Raw genomic sequence first — 22,836 nt, 5'->3', positions numbered from 1 at the left:
AGCCTGCCGTGTACCTAATTTTAGAAAAGTCCTTTAATTGCTTGATATATATTAAATGAAGAACTTAAATAGAGTTGGTGTGGCATGAAGAAATAAGGTTTTAGCTTCCTCCAGTGTTGGGTTTCTCTTTATTTCTAAATATTAGATTGAGCTGTATGAAATTGCCATTTTGATAGGTAAAATTGACAGATTCATAGAGTTCTACCTGATAATTTGGCCTTATATGCTTTGATAATAACTTTGTATTATTTTAGTGCATGTTTAAAAGCATAATATTTAAGCTTGGGAACAGTGAGTGGTAGTATTTTTTTAAACAAATATGATATCTTAGAAAGTAAAAGCAGAGTTTATATCTAATCAGTATTCATTCAATAAACATTTAGTAAGGTGATTATGAAAAAGTTCACTGATAAATTTGTTTAAAAATCATGACTTGATTTTTTAAAAATATCATTTATTGTTTAAATTAATACTTTTGATATGCATCATCTTACCCCAGAGCTTACAAAAGATGAATCAGACTCAACGTAAGGATCCAAATCACCGAGGAACATTCATTTGAATATTCAGCTTTACTACCTTGTGAAAATTTGAGTAAATCCATTATCAATTTGTTCCTCTTGGCTTCTCCATTTCTTTCCCTTAGACTAGTATTGAAGCCAGTTCTCTGTTCTTCATGGTTGGGAGTCCAGATATCCTTTGAGATGTGACGTTGGTAATATAACTGGACCTAGATTTTGAATTTCTTTTTCCCCAAATCCATTTTCATAACCTTATTTTCCATTGGCAAAAGTTGTTTCTTTTTTCCAATAAAAAATTGGAAAGGTAGTTTCATACTCAGGTTTTATGTCTATAAAATGGAGACCACGAAAGTTAAATTACATATATGTGTATATGTGTATATATATGGATAAATGTTTAGAATGATGTGTTTCTCTTTGGTGCTGTGTGCATGTATGTTTCTATCACTCTGAACTTCATTATGATGCACCAATAATATATTAAGAAATGTTTAGAATGATAACCAACACATAGCCAACACTTAATATATGTGATTCAGTTATATTTTATATATTTAAGCACAGTTAGGGAGGAAGACTCTCATAGAAGTAAGAATGGTTTCTGGAATGATATTGACTTTGTAGCTTACTATAGGAGAAGAAACTAATGTCATCCTGATTTATTTCTGCTGCCTTTTGGTAACTGATGCCTATACCCTTTTGTTAGCAGCAGGAGGGGATAGAGCCCCTCTCAGCACAACTCTCCTGCAAAATAGGCTTTCCCCTTTGCTGGTTTTACTCTTGACTGAATGACTGCTGGGGAGCCATAAACCACACTGAAAATGTAAGGTTTACATCTCCTGATTCATCAAGTAGATAAGGCATTGGAGAAGGTGGCAGCTCCAAGCAGGCATTTGGCTCCAAGGGACCCATTCGGCTCCAGCTGGTGCTTCAGGGCCTCTTCTGTAGGTTTAGATGCCGAAGACCTGCCTCTATAGATTGAGCCTCTGAGTTCTGTCTTCAATTCACTGCTTCCCCCCCTTTTTTATGTCAAGTTTGAGAAGTGTGAGCCCCTTTTATTTACCACCACTTTTATTCCCACTTACTCTAGAACCTGGACTCCCTTTCACAGTTTTCTACCAGGCAGGATTCTGGTTCCGAATTCTCTCCTGTATGATTGCTTTGGCACAAGCACAGAATAAGGTATTTTAAGAAGTATTAGATTGCTATTACCTACCATAACATAGACGGTGGTTAACAATGCAGAACAAACAGTGGAAAGAAATCATGTGGTTGTTGTTAATCATAATTCTAGACTCCATAGAAATGTAAGTGGGGTTAGTTAGGCCCTTGTTACTTTGAATCTGGTTGGAGATTAGGCCTATACAAATGGTCCAGTTGGAATATCAGAGAGCTTGACATTGGCATGTGTTGGATCTGGCTGGGACCCTACTAGAGCTGGCATTTTCCTCAGTCCCTTTTGCAATTCTTAGCTTTGTGTCTGGCTTTGGTGTCTAGCTTGCCCACTTGTCTCTGGCTGGGTTCTGTTTTCCTAACCCCACGGCCCCCAATCCATGCTGTTGAATTCAGACATGGTCCCTGCAACGATAGGTAGGCGGCATTTCCCTAAATTTCCTCAAAGGTTCTGCTCCTCTGAAGCAGGCCGGCATGCTTCTCTAGTTGTGAGATTTTCAGGTGAACTCTCAAATCTGCAGGCCCGTGGCTCCTTAAGATGAGAGTCTTTTTTCCAAGGTTCCTTCCGCATGCATCTCCTTCCACAACCAACAGCACAGATCCATCTGTTTGGTTCTGGACTCTTAATTCTCCATGCATTTGCAAAGCACAGATGAATATCCTGGCCAGAGCCCAGTGAATGATTAAGCTCTTCCCAACCTGAGAATAAATGAACCAGTCCATGGATAGTTTCTAGCAAAGTGCCTGAATGAAATTATTCTTTAATAGCAGCAGCTCTTGTGGTTATTGTTACTGATATATTTCCAGTTCGTCTACCAGGCACCATTCTAACTTTCTTTTTCCCCAGGCAGTGACTGATTGTCCAGATCTATAATGTTCAAGTTCTTGTGGAACTAATTTTTCTCACAGTCATTCCTTCCCAGGTTTTTTTTTTCCCCGGTACTGGGGATGGAACCCAGGGGCATTCTACTTCTGAGCTACACCCCCAGCCCTCTTTTTATTTTTGAAACAGGGTCTCACTGAGTTGCAAAGGACCTTGCTAAGTAGCTGAGGTCACCCCTGAACCATAATCCTCCGGTCTCCACCTCCTGAATGCTGGGATTACAAGTATCCGCCACTACGCCCGGCATCCTTCTCATTATTTTCTAGTCTGTTATGTTCTTTATGGAAATTAAGAGTCAGACACAAGATATAGAACACAAGGGAGTGTTTAATTTTGATGTCAAGCTGGGCATGGTGGCACATATTTGTAATCCCAGTACTTGGGAGGCTGAGATAGGAAGATCACAGGTTCACAGCCAGCCTCAGCTACTTAGTGAGGCCCTGTGCAACTTAGACCATGTTCCAAAATAAAGTATAAAAAATAGGGCTAGGAATGTAGCTCGAAGATAGAAAGCCCCTAGGTCCCATTCCCGGAATTACACACACATAAGAAATTAAATAAATAAATTTGATGTCAAAGGCTCAGTTCACAACCTTCTTCTTGAAGACATAATGCTATATTTTCCAAAAGCTTTATTCAAGTCATGATACTATTTAGTAGCAGCCTGATTTTAAGAAATTGATATATTCTTAGTTTTTATATTTGAGAAAAAGGAAACTGATATCTTATTATATAACCAGAAATAAATAAGATGTCTTTGTGAAAAATATTTAAAAAGCCTAATGTGAGATTCTATTATCAAGAAAAGCTATTAATCAGATTTTTTGTTTTGTTTTGTTTTTTGTAGTACTGGGGATTGAATCCAGGGGCATTTTGCCTCTTAGCTACATGCTTAGCCCTACTTAAACATACAACAGTGTACTCCCAAAAGAGCCATAAAATTGTACATGACAAATATTTATTCTCTTCTTAATAATATTGTTTAAACCCCATTTTGCTAGAGAAGTTTCCTTGGTTTATTTGCAAGCACGATTCAAGTAGAGTCATGCTCACTTGAATAGATTTAGGATCGATGGCTTTGGACAAGTTTATTCCCAAGAGGAACATGAATCATTAAAACTCTTTTTTTATCCCTCTTACAACACCATTTTGTACAATATAGATATTGGAAACCGTCACTCAGAAATCTTTAGAACCATATCTTTCCTCATCAAGTCACAGTGATACAAACCAATTTCTACCTTGTTTATGCCCAAAGTCAGGCAAGTATGATTTAAATAGAATGCATGAGATGGTAGCAAAGCTAAGTTATTTTGCAACTCAAGCACAGAAGAGGTACAAGGAAAGCATTATTTGTAAAAGGTGCACATAATATATCATTATCATGGTCTAATTATAGAGAGTTTGTTTCTAGCTTTGGGAACAACCTTTTAAAATGTGATATTTTCAATAAATTTATGAAAAGAGAGGGAAATAAAAAAGCAGTATGAAAGGGTTATAGAGTCTGTATCTTCCTGCACAGAGCACAGAGGGTCCAACAAATCAGAATGTTGGCATTTGCCAGTATAAGTAATGGATGCTGCGAGCCTCTCAGTTTTCATGAGGGGAGGCAGCCAGATGGCTCCAGTCAGATGTTGCTCAAACACAGGTGCCAAGTCTCTATGGGCAGCACCATTTTCATGCTTGTCTCCGGAGCCAGGTTCTTTGCTGGTATGTGCCAGGCTTCATTTCTCTGTCCCCTGGATGGGGAGGCTCTGCAGCAGTGGAGGATGTGAATGCAAATAGGAGTTTCCAGCTTCTTTTCCCAACAGATAGCACACTGGCATGTGGAGGGAAGTGGAGGAGAGGGAAGCTGTTGGGGGAGTATTAGTTATGAGCTTCTTGGTTTCGGAGTAGCTGCTGACCTCTTGACTCTCACTTACATAGCAAGCAGTGATATCATTGATCGAATCTGGGTTGCTACATACTCAGAAACCAAAGGAACACGAAGGCTCCTTTGAGTTGACTTCGCATTCCCAGTCTCTATTCATCCTCACTGACCTGGCATTTCAGCAAGTCCTGCTTTGGGCCTAGGAAAGCTGATGCCAGTTGTTTACACTCTTCCTTGTCACTTTGCTAAGCTTGCGGGAGTATTGGCTCCTTTAGCAGGTCACTACATTGTTAAAAGAAATAGGACGTGAGACTTGGTCAGTATGATAATATACATTTCTAAATGTCTCCCTCTTGACAAAGGCAATTTTGGAACAGTCTCTACTGGTTCATTTCCCTTTTTCATTTTTCTTAGTGCAATAAAAACTTGCAAAGAAGTTCAATTATGGGAAACAATTAAAAATTCAGATTGCAAAGAGAAGACATCAGATTTGCCTCAAACAGGTGCTGGCGCAGATGGCCTGCTCACAAGTCCTGGCTTTATTTACAGCTTTTAAATGCAGACAGATAAATTGACAAAAATGTTTCTGGATTTTATATTGTGTTCAATGCCCAAATTTGGCCATAAAGTTACATTAATCTGAAAGTGGTTCAATTTAAAACCTGACCTCCCAAGTCACCATTAATTAGCCTTTTAATGTCTGCTCTATCTTTTGCATACTTGCAGGGATATATTGTGATTTTGTTTGGATATATTTTAATTATTTATTGCTTTGATCATGTTAATATCTTTATTATTAAGGAAATATAAACCTCTCAAGTTAAATTGCATGTAGTCTGATGGTTAGGTGAATCAAACGTCATTGTTGGTCCTTGAAGGATAATTATTGCTGTCTGTTCTTACTAGCCTTGAATCTTGGTATGTCATGAGATTAGCAAAAACTAATGACACACAGCCCAAAGCTCAAAGGTAATTCTCCTCAGAAAGAAGTTGACAGTGATGTCCAGTTAATGAAATGTACCTGAAGGAACCATATTGTATACTTAGCCCACATCATTTTTACCTTTTCTGTGTGTCTTAAGATTTGGTGTAAGTGTACCAAGTGTTAAATTATAGTCAAACAAGTGTTATAGTAATTATTGAGAGGTCCCAGAAAATGAAGACTAATATGTATTTCTAAATGGGTTTATATTAGGATATGAATTTTCCCTATCCCAATGTCATCTTGCTAGAAGGCTATAAAGCAGAAAATTGAAAGCTAGTTTTGTATCCATCAAGGAGGATCTTTCCAGAAGTGGAAGTGTGAAATGTTGCTTTCTGCATATCCATAGAAGGATCCGCTGGGTAAATCATTAGAAAGCTGCTTACTAATAGGAATCCTCCCCCCTGTGCTTTACAGAAGTATGTGTAACTTTCCTCTGTATGTGCTCCTGTGCTGCCAATTTATTAACAGTCTTCATCTGATATCTTGAGATTAGTGTTCGCTATATAACTCCTTCTGCATATAATCCATGTTTTGTGTATTAGGACCGCAGGGTGGATCATCCATCGATACTTGGAGAACTGCAATGATTGAATGTAATTTTTTTTTTTTAGTTGTTTTTCATTCTGTGTTGGGATTTGTTCTATTAACGGGTGCAGGGTCACGGGAGGGGACGTGTGCCATTGTAATGTGTCATTGTTCTCCTTTAACCCGCTTGTGTGATTTGCTTTAGTATTTTTTCTTCTTAATTAATGCTCCCATCCTCATCCTTGCTGTGGCTGCTCATGTGTCCTCCTCCTCCTCCTGTCTTCTGCTTCTGGCACTAAAGCCCGCAGCCCGCTTGAGAACTCAGTGCCCTGCCTAGCAGCCCGCACCTTGGACGATGACCCCCGAGTGCGGCGCACTCCCAGCGTGGGATGGCTGAGTAAGTGTATGCTGGGGAAGGGCAGGACTATGGTGGGGGGAGAGGGAGGGCCGGAAGTTGCCTCAGCAGTACCCAGTGGAGGGCCCCTCAAGAGCGCCTGAGAGGGTCAGACATAGGATTCCTAAACTCGTCCATTATGGATTGATCCCTTCTGCTATGGCACTAAAGAATTTTCCGGGTGATCTGCTGACCTAAATTCAAGTACCTTGTGAGGTACTTGGAAGAGAGTGAAAGGCCACCTGCATCACCTCTCAGAAGCTTAGTTCCTCAGGGTGATGCTGGACCGTGTCCCTTCAGAGGGTTGTGAGGAAGGTCACTAATAGTCTCTTATGGTGGCTTGAAAGCATTCAAGTGCTAAGGTGGAAGAACTTTCCTAGTTAAGGACCTAAATCCCTCAAATACTCAAAACATGCCAGAGAGACAGAAGGAATATAGGACATTAGATAGCATCTTTAACATCGAGCCACATCATGTCTAAAACCCAAAAAGAAGAAGACTCACACAAGAGAATGCATAGACTTTCCCTGAGGATTTCTACATTTTATAAGGATTTCTATAGATGGCAGAAATGTTCGCTAGTTGTCAGGAAGCACATCTAAGGTGAAATCATTAGGTTTTAACTGTATTGTTTTCTTTTACGTCATAAATCTATTGACTTAAGACTTACTGTTCAGCATGAGAAAAATTCACTTTCTGGGGAAGATGTCTTTTTCAGTTGGTTTAATGGAAAGTGTTTAAGTTCATCCTAAAATAGTTTCTGTTGAGCTGTGTTCTTCCAGGACTTCTCTTGGTATAAATTTGTCATTTTAAGAAACTGTAATAATCATCTCTGTGTCTCATAAGACTGACCTACAGCTCTACACATCCCAGGTGAGGTATGGTCGTTGAATACAGAGATGAATGAGGCAAATCACTACCTTCAGTGGTTTTCTTTCTAATCAAAGAGACTGAGCACAAATGGCTAAGAGTTGTTATAAAACAATGAGGGAAATGTCTGAAAACACACAAACATGCACACCCACCCACACACACACACATGCGCACGCACACCCACACATACACATAAGATTATGGGAAATCTTGGCCTAGGAATGATGATGATAGAAAAAGCTTTTTGACGAGACACTTTTTGGTCTAGATCCTAAAGGAAAAATATGAATTTTGTAATAGGAGAACTGGGGGAAGAGCCCATTACAGATTTGAAACTTTGTAATAATAAGGTAGGCCTAATGAACTTGAATAATTTTTTCTTGAATAATGGCAAAAATTGTAAAAATTAATTCATTACTATTTACAAACTGTTAGCTAACACTGTTTAGTTTTTAGAGCAGTCCTGTGAATAGGCCAATGCTACTATCCACAATTTATAAATGGGTCAAGTAACTACATATTATTTTTTGCTGTCTTCTGATGTCTCATTGTAGTATTCTTTTCAATTACATAAAAAGCTTGATTAGGCAGGGGCTGTGTCTCTCACAGAGTAGATGGCTTCTTAAAACATGAATGTTGCTCAATACCTATGTTCTAAAGTGGTTTTTGATGCCCCCCTTATTTTATTGAAAGCAACCCACAGCCCAGTTTTCATCAGGCTCCATCATGGCCACAGTAAGCCATTAACCAGAGTGAATATTATTTACCGGCAAAGCTGTTTCCCCGTATTTTTGTACAACCCGATTCAATGAATTTGATTGTCAATTCTAATAGCACAGAATTAATTTTTAAAAATTGCCAAAATATCAGCTAATAATAGATTTGTAACAAGATTTTATGAAGTGAATCTTTTAATATTTTTAGCAAGATATTTTCAGGCTTAATGTAACATGCAGTAACTAACTACTTTTAAAGAGCTGCCTTTCAAGGCGCTTCTGAGGAGCAAGCTCTCTCATTTCCCATTGTGTGCTTCTTATCTTAGTTGTCACCTGAGGCAGATGTGAGCTTGGAGCTCTTATCCATTTCAAATGCTGCCAAGGTATTGAATTAGAAGTTGGAACAAAACCAAAAATGATTTTCTCTCACAGATCTTACTGGCAGGTCTGAAACCAGCCCGGGCCACTGAGAACAAAAGGGAAGGAAGCCTTCACCTCCACTTTTCAGGACAAGTTAATACCAACCTAAATGCTTTGCCATTATTAGATTGTAAGAGCATCCCCTATCTTGGGACATTCAGAATGGCTCTTCACGCGGGGTGCTTATCTGTGAATTCAGTTTGACATCCAACGGCCAGCGTCATTGGAGCCTAGAAAGCACTTGTGTTGCTTTGCAGTGAGTGACAGTGGAGACCAGCTGCTCCAGACTCTCAGGTCTGAGCTTCATAGGAGAAAACGGGGTCGAGTGGTTTCTCTATCATCTTCTGCATGTTCCAGGCGCCCGTTTTCAGTTTGCTTTGGGGTGTGTCTGTCTGGCTTTTTTGTGCATCTCTTGGGCAGGGACCTTGGCCAGTTCACTTTTTAAAAAAATTTTTCATCATAGGTATTTATCCAGGGTCTACTACTCTTGTCATTATCCTACATGTAATAACTAGGTAAAGCTTATTTATTTATTTATTTATTTGTTTATTTATTTATTTATTTATTTTGGTGGTACTGGGGATGGAACCCTTCTACCTCCAGGCTATACTCCCAGACCTATTTTTTAAAATATATTTTATTTGGAAACAGGGTCTCTTAAGCCAGTGAGGCTGGCTTTGAGCCTGCATGATTCTCCTGTCTCCGCCTCCCAAGCAGGGGGTATTACAAGCGTGCACCACCACGCCCGGCTAAAGCTTTTTTTTTTGTTTTGTTTTTAATTAAGTCACAGTGATTTAACTTGAGATTCTTGTTTCATCTTACCATGATTCTGCCTACATAGTTAACACTAGAATTTAAAGAACTAAATTGCAAGTGGAATATATTTAAAATTTCTTTTTGGAGCATTTCTGGAATTAAGCAACTCAAAACTTCAGCTTTGGGAGCATTTATTGACCAAATAAAAATTATAATTTTATCTGGCTCTGAAATTCTATTGAAAAGGTTTGGAACTTCTTTAGGGAAGTGGTGAATTCAGAGAGTTCACTTTAGCAAGTTCAGTTTAACAGCAACTCCCTGAGCCCTATTCTTCCAGCTACACAGTCACTTTGGAGGAAAGGAGATGAAGAAAACTCATAGTTAACAGTGATTTGAGAGAGGCCTTGGTAAGTGCCACCAGGGGAGCAGAAAGGAAGACTAGTTTGTCTACAGCTTGTAAAATAGCACTGTGTTTTGCCCTCTGAAATGCTGATTAGAAAAATGGACGGTGGTGCATTACAAAAGAATTAGAAAAAGAGTTCTTAGGGGAAACAAACTCTTCAGTGGGCTTTAAAGAAGGATCAGATTTTATAAATGGAGATTGTAGTAAAATCTGGGTGAGACATTGAAAGACCATAAGAGGCTGCGAGAGAAGTACAAAGGTAATCAGAAAGTCTGAAAAAGAGTTGTACAAGGTAGAGTAAGGCAGCACATCAGATTGGTAGAGAGGCTGTGAGAACAGGACACTGGGGAGCTAAGGTCCAGAGCAATCGGGCCACTTTGCCGAGGGCCTATGAAAGCTTCTTAGCATAGAAGTAGAATCATCGATTTTTGACTGGGGAGAGTTAGTAGGTGATTGTAGTGGACCAGAGATGATCCCGGCTTAGGATTGTGACTCTGGAGGTGGAAAAGAGGGGGTAATGCAAGAATTGCTGTGGGGAAGGCTCCTGAAGGCCTTGACAACTGAGAAATTGTCGGGAGAAGGGAGAGAAGGAATCTAGAATGACTGCAGTTTTAAGCTTGCCAATAGGAAGATGATAGGAAAAGTGTTTGTGGAAAAAGGTGATGTGTTTACAGAACAGGCCTGGTAAGATTTCTGTCCTCTCACTGCCACCATCCTGTTGTAGCTATCTTTGAAGATGTATTTCACTAGGAGATGTTTAGGTTATTTACTGTGGGCTAAGACTCCACTTATATTTCTGCTTCATTGTCACGTTCTTAGCTTAGTTTTTCTGAGCTCCTTCTAAGCCTGCCTTTGGGATGGAGCATAACTACCACTTCGCAGCTATTTAGTGCCCGGTGAATTTAGAGAATTTTCATTTTGATTTCAAGCATATCACTTTCCATCTCTGTTTCTTTCTTCACCAGGTTCAAGATAGAGGCTTGTTCTCCAATGGGAATATTATTTGGGTCACTTATTGTACAGTTCCTCATGTTTTTGGCCTTTAAAAACCAAAGCGAATCCAAGTATAACTTTAAAAGTTCCTTCAGTGTTGCCATTCCTAGTCATAATTTTCAAAAGACTATAGGGAACAGGAGATGGCTTTTGGCAACCTAATATCTATTTTCAGAATTTTTAGTTAACATATGACATTCAGAAAACTTCAGTACTATGCAAGAGAAAGTTACCGTGTTCTTAAAATAGACAGTTCTAACCACTTAAAAAAGGAGTTAGTTACTCTTTATACTGAGTTCCTGAAAGAGGTCTCACAAGTTATATAGTCACTGATATCTAATATTGTATTTATAATGGACTAAAATATGTGCTGATTTTAAGCAGGTATAAATAGAATAAAGATGGGGAAATATTAGAAATTCTGTTAACTTTTAGACTAGGAACTTAGAGAAAATTTCAAGAGGCATAGATCTGGAAAATAATTTGACAGTCTTCTGAAATTAAAAAATAGTTTATTTTATTAACTTTTTTTTTTTTTTGCCAGCATAGGAGTTTGGGATTTTCAAGGATTTAAAGTCATGTTTGACAAAATGGCAACATATGTTTATAATCAAATGAGATTCATCAGTGAAGACCTTTCATCACTGGATATGTCTCTTTTTCTGACTTTCCTGTTGCCTCCATCCTTTCCTTTCTCTCCGACTTGGAGAGCTAGGGTCCACTTGGATTATTGTCTCCTCCTCTACCCGCAGTGAACCACTGAATCCGTCCAGTGGTTGCTTCAGTAATGCAGTTTGTCTCTGTCTCCTTCCTAGTCATGCTGCCATTGCTTCTGTTTAGGTTTGTGTTTCTTTCTGCTTAGTCTGATCCAATAGCCTGTTATCTGGGGTCACTGCTTTTAGTTGGGTATCTGCAAACACATCTTACACTCGTATTAACCTTATCCTGTCCTAAGTTACCTCCTTAGGAGGTGATGTCTGGGGCACCTCAGTGCATCTAAACAACATCCAAACCTGTGCCTGACATTCAAGGCCCATTGCACAGTGACCTGAAGCTGAGTCAGCAGTGTTTCACATTAGTATACTTCACTTTATGCTGCTTTTCAGCAGCTATTTATCACTGCATGAATTTGCTGGGCACTCCTCTCTCTTATTGCCTATGCCCTGAATTTTTTCTCTGCTTGAAAAATTCTCCTTTTGCTGAACCCTCCTATCAAAAATCCACTCATGTTTTATTCCATGAAAGCCTTCCCAACTTAAAGTATTTTCAGCTGACCTTGAACCCTGAAAGCACCTTTTCTGAGACTTCTCACATGACATTTATCTCTTTCTATTTTGTACTATAGTGGATGGGTACAAGTATTACTGCATCTACTAGATATAAATTTTGTAGTGGCAGGACCCATGCCTAAGTCACTTAGGTATGCTCTGTTGCAGGGAGGTATAACTGGCTGTAGACCAATTCATCCTGTCACTTGGTCTTATAAATAAAGTCTTGTAACAAAGCCATGATCATTAGTTTACATGTGTTGTTTGTGACTGCTTGCAGGTTACAATGACAGAGTTGTGTAGTAGTTGCAACCACAGTCTTAAGGCTCACCAAACCTAAATATTTACTATTAGCCAGTAAAAAGTATTCTTACCCTTTCACTATTGTCCTGGTTCTCATAGTTGGAATTGAGGAGATCTGTATCTCTCCAAGACTTTTTCAGATGGTGTGAAGGGTTCTAGAATTTTCTCTGTATAAGTCAAACAACACAATATTTCTCAACATATTGGTCACAGGAGCAAACATGATAATTTGTTTCATAAAGAGAAACAAATTTTGTATTAGAGATTTATAAAAAAAAACCAGCGCCATTGTTTTTACTAATTTTTTTTGTTTGGGATATTATAGTTATTTTTCATAAAACATATTGTGTTACCATAGAGAATTTTTATTATTATGGTCATAAAGTGAATAAATATTTTTTAAAATTATAGTTCTAGTTACTGATATGGAAAAGCTGGATGTAGCGGCACATGCCTGTAATCCTTGGGAGGCTGAGACAGGGGAATTACAGGTTCATGGCCAGCCTCCGCAACTTAGTGAAATGTCCCATTACTTAGTAAGGCCCTGTTTCCAAATAAAAATTAAAATAGGATTGAGAGTGTAGCTCAGAGGCAGAATACCCCTAGGTTCAATCCCTAGTTTGAGTGTGTCACAGTGGACAGGAGTCATTGTGACACACAGGCTGTATCTTAAACTTGTGCCAAGAACAAAAAATTTATTAATATGGTAAATTGGTAGATATAACTCTCAGATAAAAACTTTTGATGTTTAAATATGTAGAGGAGTTCTTAGACCAAAAAGTTTGACAACTATTACCCCATTTGTCAAGTAAATCAATAAGTGTAGAATGAATAAACAGAAACAGGTGATTTAAATGTGAAATTAGATAAAGTATGGTGATAATAAGTATTGAAAGGAAGGATAAATAAGAGTCATTAAGGAATGGTGGCTATGGTTTGTGACTTTAATTTCCCCTTGGCCTGCCAGAAAACATCAATAAGGGATAGTTGCCTGGGAATGAGTTTTTAGGAATAAGAACCGATCTTCTTGACCTTTCTTTTCTGTTTTGATGACAATTAGTTAGGATGAGCTGAGTTTTGCTACATTGACAACTAACTTCACAAATCTCAGTTGCTCAACACCACAAAAGTTTCAGTGTTATTTATGCTACCACATATCTAATGCAGGTCTTCATGGGGCTCTGCTTACCATCCTTAGCATCCAAGCTCATTAACAATCACTGTGGCAGTGGACAGGAGTCATTGTGACACACAGGCTGTATCTTAAACTTGTGCCAAGAAGTAATAAAGGTCACTGTTATGTACATTTCATTTGAAAAAGGGAGTTGGGTGTCCACACCTAACTTTAGATGATGCTCAGAAGTCCTTGGTGGGTAGCACTGAAGACTATTACACGATCACACAGGAAATGTATAGTCTTGACTTTGGAGTGTGTTCTTCTTGGTGAGCCTGAGAGCATTGTGAAGCTATGCACAGCCAGTGTGCATAAACTTGTCTTTCTCTGTATGTTCTTATGGATGGAAGATGATGGTTTTGTCATAATGAAGGACAGTTGAGTTTAGCAGTTAAAGCTCTGCCAAAGAACCAGTTGGACTTTGGCTATTCAGAACACTTCTGAAGTAGACTATATTAATTTGAAACTGATGGAGAGTCTTTCATGCAAATATAAAATAAAGTACTCATATTAGGCCAAATGATGTCTGATTTTAATTATTGAAGACAGCTGAAGACCTACCTACTTGAATTAGCACGTCTGTGCACACATGGGCATGAGAGATGGGAACTAAACAAATGCAGTCTTCTAGCTACAGATATCAATTTCAAAGTTAATAATGAAATTTCTTCTTGGCAGCAAACAGTGGAATTTTACTTTGATGAAAATTGCTGGCAGAAATTTCAGAAATAGGGCTTTTCTTTCTGTAGTAAGCTCTATCTTCAGGATGGTTACAGCTGTCTTACTAACTCATATCTCAGTTCTTAACTTTTGTGGATACTCATCCATCCCCCTGCCTGACCAACAAGCCAGTGTCATCTTGGATTCCTCCTTGCCGTCATCCTCCCTACTCTTCTGATGTTGTATTTATTATTCTTTTTTTTGGCCCTTCCCTGACTCTGTATAGCAGCTGCTCCCACTTCAGAGCCTTATCTTCTCTTTCATGAACTATTTATATAGCCTCTTTTTCTCTAGGTTTCTATTCTTTCTTCTTTAAATTAATTCTTCACAACTTCCACAAGAACCTATCTAAGCTACAAGTATGAGCACATCGATCCTTCTACTCAGAAAACCTTTAGTGAACTCCCTTTTATTATTAAGCCCAAGCTCATGTCCCCTGGTCGGGCAGATGTTTGTGACATCAAGCCCAGGGTTTTTTTTGCCTGTAAGATGCTCCTTGACTTGGTCTCTGCTTGACTCCCTGATCATCTTTTGACATTGCACTCTTGTACTATCAGCTCAAGCAATTTGGATTCTCACATGCTTAGGTTTCATGCTTTCCAACCTCTGTCACTTACTCTTTCTGTTGCAGCTGCCCCCACTTGATATGACTAAATTTAACCTATAATTGAAGCTCTTATTTCCTTCAGGAAACTTTCTTCCATAACTCTCGCCCTTTTTGCAATCCTGCCATATGCCTCTCCTTCATTTCTGCTCTTATAACCCAGGTCACCACCATTTTGATGTATCATCATACCTTCGTTGTGGCAAAGGACCGGAAGAGCCTGAACTGCATCCTGTTCATCTTTGTATCCCCAGTGCTGAGCACAGTGCCACACACTTAGTGTGTGTTCAGTGAATATGGGCTGGACCAGTACATTCACTTGATTCTCACCATGGCTAAGTTTTTTTCTATCCATGCACTGTCAGTGATGTTTGTATCTCCTTTATTCCCACTAGGTTTGTATAGACAAAATTTTACCTGAGTGTCTTCGAGGGCTTAGTAAATCTGCAAATAAGTAAGAGAATAAATAGAATATGTAGCATCTGCTGGACATGGTGACACATTCCTGTAATCCTACTGCTTGGGAGGCTGAGGCAGGAGGCTTGCAGGTTCACAGCCAGCCTCAGCAACTTAACGAGGCCCTTCACAACTTAGTAAGGCTCTGTTTTTTAAAAAAATAAAGTAGGGCTGGGGGTGTAGCTCAGAGACAGAATGCCCTTGGGTTCAATTCCTCTTCCCCCAAATGTGATATCTGCTTAGCCAGAATATGTAGTATTTATTAGCCTGAGAGAAAACCTTCTAAATAATAGTACCATATTTGTTTTTGACTGTTGCACAAAACAAAGTTTGGAAGGAATTATGACAAATTTCTCAAATTTGTCTAATTTTTTTTGTTTGCACGTGTAAACTCTATTTTGTTTGCTTGCTTGTTTGTAGAGGTGGTGATGAGGAACTGTTTTGGGGGCTGAATTGTGATTCTTCTTGCATGTATTGGGGTTTTTTTTTGGGGGGGGAGAAGAAACTGATTGGCTCAACAACCAGGGTCTAACATCATGCTGGACACAAAGATACTACATAATACTTTGTTGATGAAATGAAGATGTAACCTGAAATTGAGAGAAAAGATGAGGAAATATAGGAATGTGGGAAGGGATTATTTTTAGGAATTTATCAGATCATTATTCTTAACATCTTCCTCAAATTGACCAGCCTCACTGCCATGGGGAGGCTCTGCTGAATTTCTCTTGGCCAGGACTTCCATTTCCTGCTGACTAAGTGGTTCTATCCTTGACTGAGACATCATAGTCAGGGCAACTCTCCAGCTATCATTTATGCAACTGATCCTCACAAAACATTGCTATGAAGTGAGCACTACTGGCCCCTTGTTGCTGAAGACACTGTGGTCCAGCGACACATGTTCACAGTGGTCACTGGAGTTATGATATTCCAGCTATCGCTTTCTGGGCATGTAGGAGGACTTTACTTCCTCACTCACCTGAAGTTAGGTGTGATCACATGAATTGCTGTCGCCAAGGACATCTGAGTAGAAGTGCTGGGTATCAGCCCCAGGCAAAGCTTCAAGAGGCACTGCCTACTGCTTAACTGGTCTCTCTTCCCTCAAACCAATAGTGAGTGCTAGGTTATAAATAGGTAGCTGTTACACGCATCCGGGTTCTGGAAGAAGTACAGACACAGAGCCAGAGCCCTGTCAATCCACAGCAGCCCTTATCAAGAGTAAGAAGTAGATCCCTGTAGAATGAAACCATGAGAACAGAAAATTGAGCTGGGTATGGTGGTGTATGCCTGTGACCCAAGCACTTGGGAGGCCGAGATAAAAGGATCACAGGTTCAAGGCCAGTGTGTGGCAACTTAGTGAAACCCTGTTTTAAAATTAAAAACAAAATAGGGCTAGAGGTGTAGCTCAGAGATTGAACACTCCTGTGGTCAATCTTGTATATATGTGTGTGTGTGTGTGTGTGTCTGTGTGACAAAGAGAGAAAGAGATAGTGTGTGTGTGTGTGTGTGTGCTTTATTCTAACCTTACCTATCTGAAGGGGAATGTTTGAGGTCACCCAATAGGTGGGGCAGCCAGGATCTCAGGTTTTCAGATTCCAGATGACATTTCAACTTTCCATCCATCCCTATCTCTGCTTATCATCATTCTCTGCCCTCAGGTCTCCCTGCTCTCCATCCCAGATACCCCTCTTGTCTGCTAACAAGACATATGGACACTGATGACTCAGAGTTTCGCTATTTTAAGTCTGAAGATGAGATTCCTGGTGTCTCTCAATGAGAGGCAACAAGTCAGCATTCCAAAGTGTCATTTTTCTGAGATGTTTCTGTTTTCTAGGGCCAGTTCTTTTCAACCCCAGGAAATGGTTGTAACACACAAAGTAGTACTGGCTGGATCAGCGTTTGCTTTGGAAAGAGCCATGTACTATGATGTGTTCTACAAGTAGTAATGATGGCTACAAATCAACATACAGTCTCATTAGGTAAATGTAGTAGAGAGGCTAATATCAGCCTGTGTGTGTGTGTGTGTGTGTGTGTGTGTGTGTGTGTGTGTGTGCGTGCGCGCGCATGTGCCTGCATGTGTGTTTTATTGGGGATTGAATACAAGGTCATTCTACCACTGCTTACACCACCAGACCTCTTTTATTTCTTATTTTGATACAGTGTCTTGGTAAGTTAGTTTGTGCTGGCCTCATACCATCAATCCTTCTGTGTCTGCCTCTTAAGTTCTAGGATTACAGATATCACCATGGTGCCTGGCTCAGCATTCTTTTTGAGAAAGAATAGAATATATCCAATTCTAATGATAAGTTTTTTTCCTCAAAGTCTTAAATCTAGTACACATTTAAACTGGGGTCTGAGTTTTTAGAAATTGATGCGTTTTTCAAGGTTGAATCATTTCTCCAATTTCCAAAGGACATCTTTGAAAATTTTTTTTTGTCTGGATTTCTAGGGAGGTGCCCAGAACCTGTAAGAAAGAATAATTTCCATAGCTAGTGGCTCAGGCTGCATAGGTTGTTATAATTTGCAATAATGTCAATAATAATTTTGACTATGATCCTTAATAAGAATGATTATTATAACCTTGGGCTGGGAAATGTTCCTTTCCCTTTTACTGGTAAAGAGCTTATTATTTCCTGATATAGTGGTATAGCTTGGGAGTATTACAGTAACTCATTGAGATTGTAAATTCATTCATTTAAATATATATAAATATATGTACATACATACACACAAACACACATGGGGTTATAGGGGCATTCTGCCTCTGAGCTATACTATTAGCCTTTTTATATTTTTAATTTTGAAGCAAGTTATCACTAAATTGGTGAGGCTGGCTTTGAACTTGTGACTCTCTTGTCTCAGCCTCCAAGAACGGATTACAGGCATGTACCATGGTGCCTAGCTTCACTTAAATATTTTTGAGTACCGCTTTTTGCTTAGTTCTCACCTAGGTGCTGGGAATATATAGTGAACTAGCCCGCTACTAGTGAACTAGTCCCGATACAGTAGCTACCAGTTAGACCTGCCTTTTATCAAGGGAAGGGTGATATTTATGATAATCTGAGCTTATCCGGACCAGAGTGAGAGGTCCTTGTGGATAAGTGGTCCACCTCTGAAGGAGAAGCATGAGAACCTAGAGAACACGTAGGAGGTGAGCAGGTACTGAGAGGTCGAGCCACAGTCATGCGTAGTTGGTCCAAAAGAGTGGGCTTAATACAAATATGTAGAGAAAAGCAGAAAGTGTTTGTTGCTTCAGAGAACAGAACTAGGACCCAAAGATGGTCATCTTAGTGAAGAAAATGCTTTCTTTAGACTACATATGTTTTTGGATAAAGATGAAAATGTCATTTTTAGAGGCCTCTCATTTTTCAAGAGGACTGATGACCAGCTGCAGGTTTTAGTATTTCTAAGTTCAGGCTGCTAAAGCCCTTTTGGAGAGGATTTAGGTCCTTTTCTCTCATATAAGCATTCAAGGTTTGCCATCAAGGAACCTTTATACACTAGTTTAGGGATTAAGATGACAGAGACTAGCCTACCTAGTGCTAGAGAATAGAAAAAGATAAAAAAAAGCTCCCATTCTTCATGAATTCTTAGTTAAGCCCGAGAATATAGGAGGTTATGCATTACTTATAAGAAGATAAATAGTAATCTCTAAGTGGAAGCCAGCTCTTCCTGAACAAGTGTGTGCTTTTTTGGGTACTCTGAATATAATATACATCCTGACTCTTGGTCCCTCCAAGTGAGCCTGCCTACTTGGGATATGGAGGCAGTTTACCACATACAAGAATGAGCTTTACTACAGTAAAATGAATTGCTTCATTAAGTGGTAAATTTCCTGTCATCAAAAATAGTAGATTAGGAATCTCTAATGTTACAAGAGGAAACTTGTTTGAGTGAGAAGTTGGTTCCATGATATCCAGGTGCCCTTGGACACCATCGTTATATGAGCCACATCTATAATAACATACCCAGCCTTCCAGAGACTCTTTCCAGGGACATATGAATTTATTGTATCCTCTATACTGTATTTTTGGTCCATGGAGAATATATACCTATGAGAAAAACTTCAGTAGTGCTGTATGGAAGGCATTTTGAAGCCACAGTTTTGCTTCTGATTCAGTTCACTTCTGATACATGTTTCTCATTATCTGCTTCTTTTTTCTTTATCTTGGTTCAGCAGAAAATAGATTTCTTTTATAAAGTACCTTTGCCCACTGACAAAACAATCTTTAACTAGCATAACTAGGCCCAGTGAAGCATTCTCAAAATCTCTGCTTTTCTTTGCATAACACTTAATATGTTTTACCACTTATTCCATTCCCACTTCATTCTCCAGACCACTTCAGTACCAAACTTTAAAAAGTGTTTATTGAGCCAGGAATGATGGCCCATGCCTGTAGTCCTAGTACTTGTAAGGCTGAGACAGGAAGATGACATGTTTAAGGCCAACCTCAGCAACTTAGACCTGTTTCAAAATAAAAAATAAGCCCGGCATGGTGGTGCACTCTTGCAATCCCAGCACCTGGGAGGCTGAGACAGGAGGATCGCACAGGTTCAAAGCCAGCCTCAGATACTTAGTGAGGCTCTCAGTAACTTAGTGAGACCCTGTTTTCAAATAGAGTATGTAATAGGTCTGGGATATAGCCCGGAGGTAGAAAAGCCTCTGGGTTCCACCACCAGTACAACACACACACACGCGCGCGGCTGAGTGTAGCTCAGAAGATTATATATATACACACATATATACATATATGTATATATATATATATATATACATATATGTATATATATACATATATGTATATATATACATATATATAGTATAAATAATAAATGTAGTGCCATTCACTCAGAATGACAACAAATACCAAAACAAGCAAAGATCACAGTTTTCTTTAGAGAATATTGGAGATTACTATTAAAGAACTTTCTGTACCCACAATGTAAGATACATAAATAAGATAGATTCTTATTATGTAGGTTTCTTAAGTAATTTCTAATGATTTCTATACTTGATGAGATATCTAATACTTTTGCTAGAAGCCATCTCATATATGTGTGCTTGGTGTGACCACACGCCCCTCCCCCCATATCAGAATTGCAACCTCTTAGTTTTCTTAACTCATTGACTTGGGCTAGAAAATTACAAATAACGAGTGGTTTCAGGGCCCCACTGTGGCAAGTGTGGTTCACAGTGTCCTGAGGACCTGGAGTATTTAGGGAATTCATGCACATGATTGCAGGAGAAAATGAAAAGAGAGCATGCTAACATTTATTGAATATCCAAGCAGAGTACTTCATGTGTTTCTCTGTTCATTCATTATAGCAGTCCTATAAAGGATCATTACCCCAGTTTTCAGTCTTTCTTTACTCTTATTTTGTCTTTTCATGATAACATACTGACATAATGCTTTTTGTATTTCTCTCTATGGATTCAGTAGGTTCATTCTAGAAAGGTGAGGTGTGAGCCACCATTCTCTCTCTCACCCCAGCTCACACTTAGTTAAAAAAGTGATGGTCATAGTAATTTATCTCAGGCAGGTCTGGGAGAGTCTCTTGTGACTTCATAGAACTAGATAAGTAGAAAAGTAGATATGATTTAGAAGTAGGATTCTATTAACTCAGAGCTTCAAACATCTCAGTTCAGCTTTAGCTTTCAAAAAGGAGGAAATACTGGGCCCATCTTATTTCTAACCAGAATTCCCTAGGGTTCCTTAAGCATCACTGGAAGATTTGAAGCTGTCACACCATTCAGACCCTAAATGTCACTTTGGCTAAAAATTAGCATATGAACAGGTGCATACCAGGCAAATTGAGGCCTATCTTTGTTCTCTTTTAGACTTAGGACCCTTTAATCTGGAGAGTCTTCAGGGTGATTATGGCTCAGTGGTGTTTGTGCCCTTCTTCCCTGGAGGCTGCTCCCTGAGTTGTGGGTGACCTGTAGTCATTGTTTGTTCAATGACATCAACTAAGGAGATGTGCAGTCGGCAAGGCTGTGAGTAGATAACTGCATGGGGAAGCCAGTTTGAATAGCCTTTCCCCAGGTTATGTTTTATGAGCCATAAATCTAAAGCAGTAAGGGGACAGTACTACATGTGTAAGTGGAGGCTCAGAGAATGTGTCTGTTATACCTTTAAAAATTCTGTCTGTATCTTTACATGTGCCTATATGTAGTGTATGTGTATATATGTGTGTGTGTATGTGTGTGTGTGTGTGTGTGTGTGTGTGTGTATATATATATATTTACTTGACTACACACACATATATATATATATATATATGTGTAGTCATATATATATTTACTTGACTACACATGCTGGATTTCACTAAATGGCTTGCTTTTTTTGGCACATATCTATACTTTTCAGGTATGGATGTTTTGGGTAACTAAAACTATGGATTAATCTTTGATAATTCAGACAGCTTTCAAGAAAAGACTCATAAATTTAAATAGCACAAGTATTTCATGGATCATGTTAAACTACTTAAAACTAATTCTATATTCTTTTTAAAGTTTTTAATCTGTTTATATTAAAACTTGATTTAATTAAATCCTCTAAGGATGGCTGCTAGTTGCCATTGTTTCCACTTAATCTCAGGTACTTAGAAATAATACAAGTACAATTAATACTTACATGATATGAGATAGATGTGTAAAGTATATTTTTACTAAATTATTATGTGCAAATGTTACGAAACTGAAAGCATAGGAAGACTTGTAATGAAGAACAAGCTCTTTTGTTTCTTTTTCCCTCTTTCTAGCCTGTCCTTGTAGCAACCATTGTTAACTCTTTAACTAGTCTCTTATTTTGTCTTTCAGTTATTTTCATGGTTATCTTTATTTTGTGGTACTGGGGATGGAACCCAGGGGCATTCTACCTCCAAGCTACATGCCCAGCCCTGTTTTTTATTCTTTATTTTGAAACAGGGTCTCACTGAGTTGTGAAGGGCCTCACTAAGTAGCTGTCTTTGAACCTGTGCTATCCTCCTGTCTCAGCCTCCCAAATGCTGGGATTACAAGCGTGCACCACTACGCCCGGCTATCATGGTTATCTTCTTATCTCTACACGAGAAGCTAATTTTGCTAGTTCTGATTTTTAATCTTAGATACTGTCTATTATTTCTTAACAAAAATTCTCTTATTTATATACTTTTTCCCCTCCAAATATGTTTTTATCATTATTTTTAGTTCCATTATAGGTTACATGAACCTGTGCTTTGGCTTCTTATTTGTAGCAAGCAGGCTCTTTTGACTTCTTTCCTTGTAAGAGCACCCTATCTTTCTTTGCTCTCTTCTCACTGTGGATGCTTCTAGACTTCTGTCATTGCTTCTCTTATTTTTATTGTCAGTATTGGTTAGATTTACATTCTCGTCTTCATCTATAAATAAATTCTGTGCTTTCTCTGTCAATTGATTCTAATGCTAGAAATTCATAAATAGAATGCATATTATGACTATGTGAATGTAGTTCACGGTAAAGCTTTGTAAGGAGCTACATGTACATTTTCTTTTGTGAAAATCTTTTTTAAACTGAAGTTTTAGATTGTATTAACAATTACCTATTTTCAAGCTCTTTTTTGTGTGTGGTACTGGGGATAGAATCCAGGGGCATTCTACCTCTAAGCTACATTTTCTGCCCTATTTTCTATTCCTTATTTTGAAATAGGTTCTCACTAAGTTGCTGAGGGCCTCATTAAGTAGCTGAGGCTGCCCACAAATCTGTTATCTTCCTCTCTCAGCCTCCCGAGTACTGGGATTGCAAGCGTGTGCCACCATGCCTGGCTTGCAGCTCTTTCAG

The 22,836-nt window shown here is 38.8% G+C and overlaps 1 protein-coding gene across 4 annotated transcripts in view; it reads left to right on the top strand.

The window, feature by feature from the left end:
• The window catches only part of SLC4A4 (solute carrier family 4 member 4), a gene marked incomplete at both ends in the record, with an annotated part of 292,971 nt that overhangs the window by 115,697 nt on the left and 154,438 nt on the right, over positions 1-22,836 (top strand). Inside the window, one exon of one of the 4 annotated variants that reach the window (XM_080697459.1) lies at positions 6,259-6,354. The exons of the other annotated variants lie outside the window; for them this stretch is intronic. Within the exon in view, the coding sequence (XP_080553585.1) occupies positions 6,259-6,354 (96 nt within the window). The remainder of the gene's footprint in view (positions 1-6,258; positions 6,355-22,836) is intronic. 4 annotated transcript variants of the gene reach the window in all.

The sequence above is a fragment of the Muscardinus avellanarius genome, assembly GCF_963383645.1.
Source record: "Muscardinus avellanarius genome assembly, chromosome: 6".
Lineage (NCBI taxonomy): Eukaryota > Metazoa > Chordata > Mammalia > Rodentia > Gliridae > Muscardinus > Muscardinus avellanarius.
This window is presented reverse-complemented; position numbering and strand designations above follow the sequence as displayed.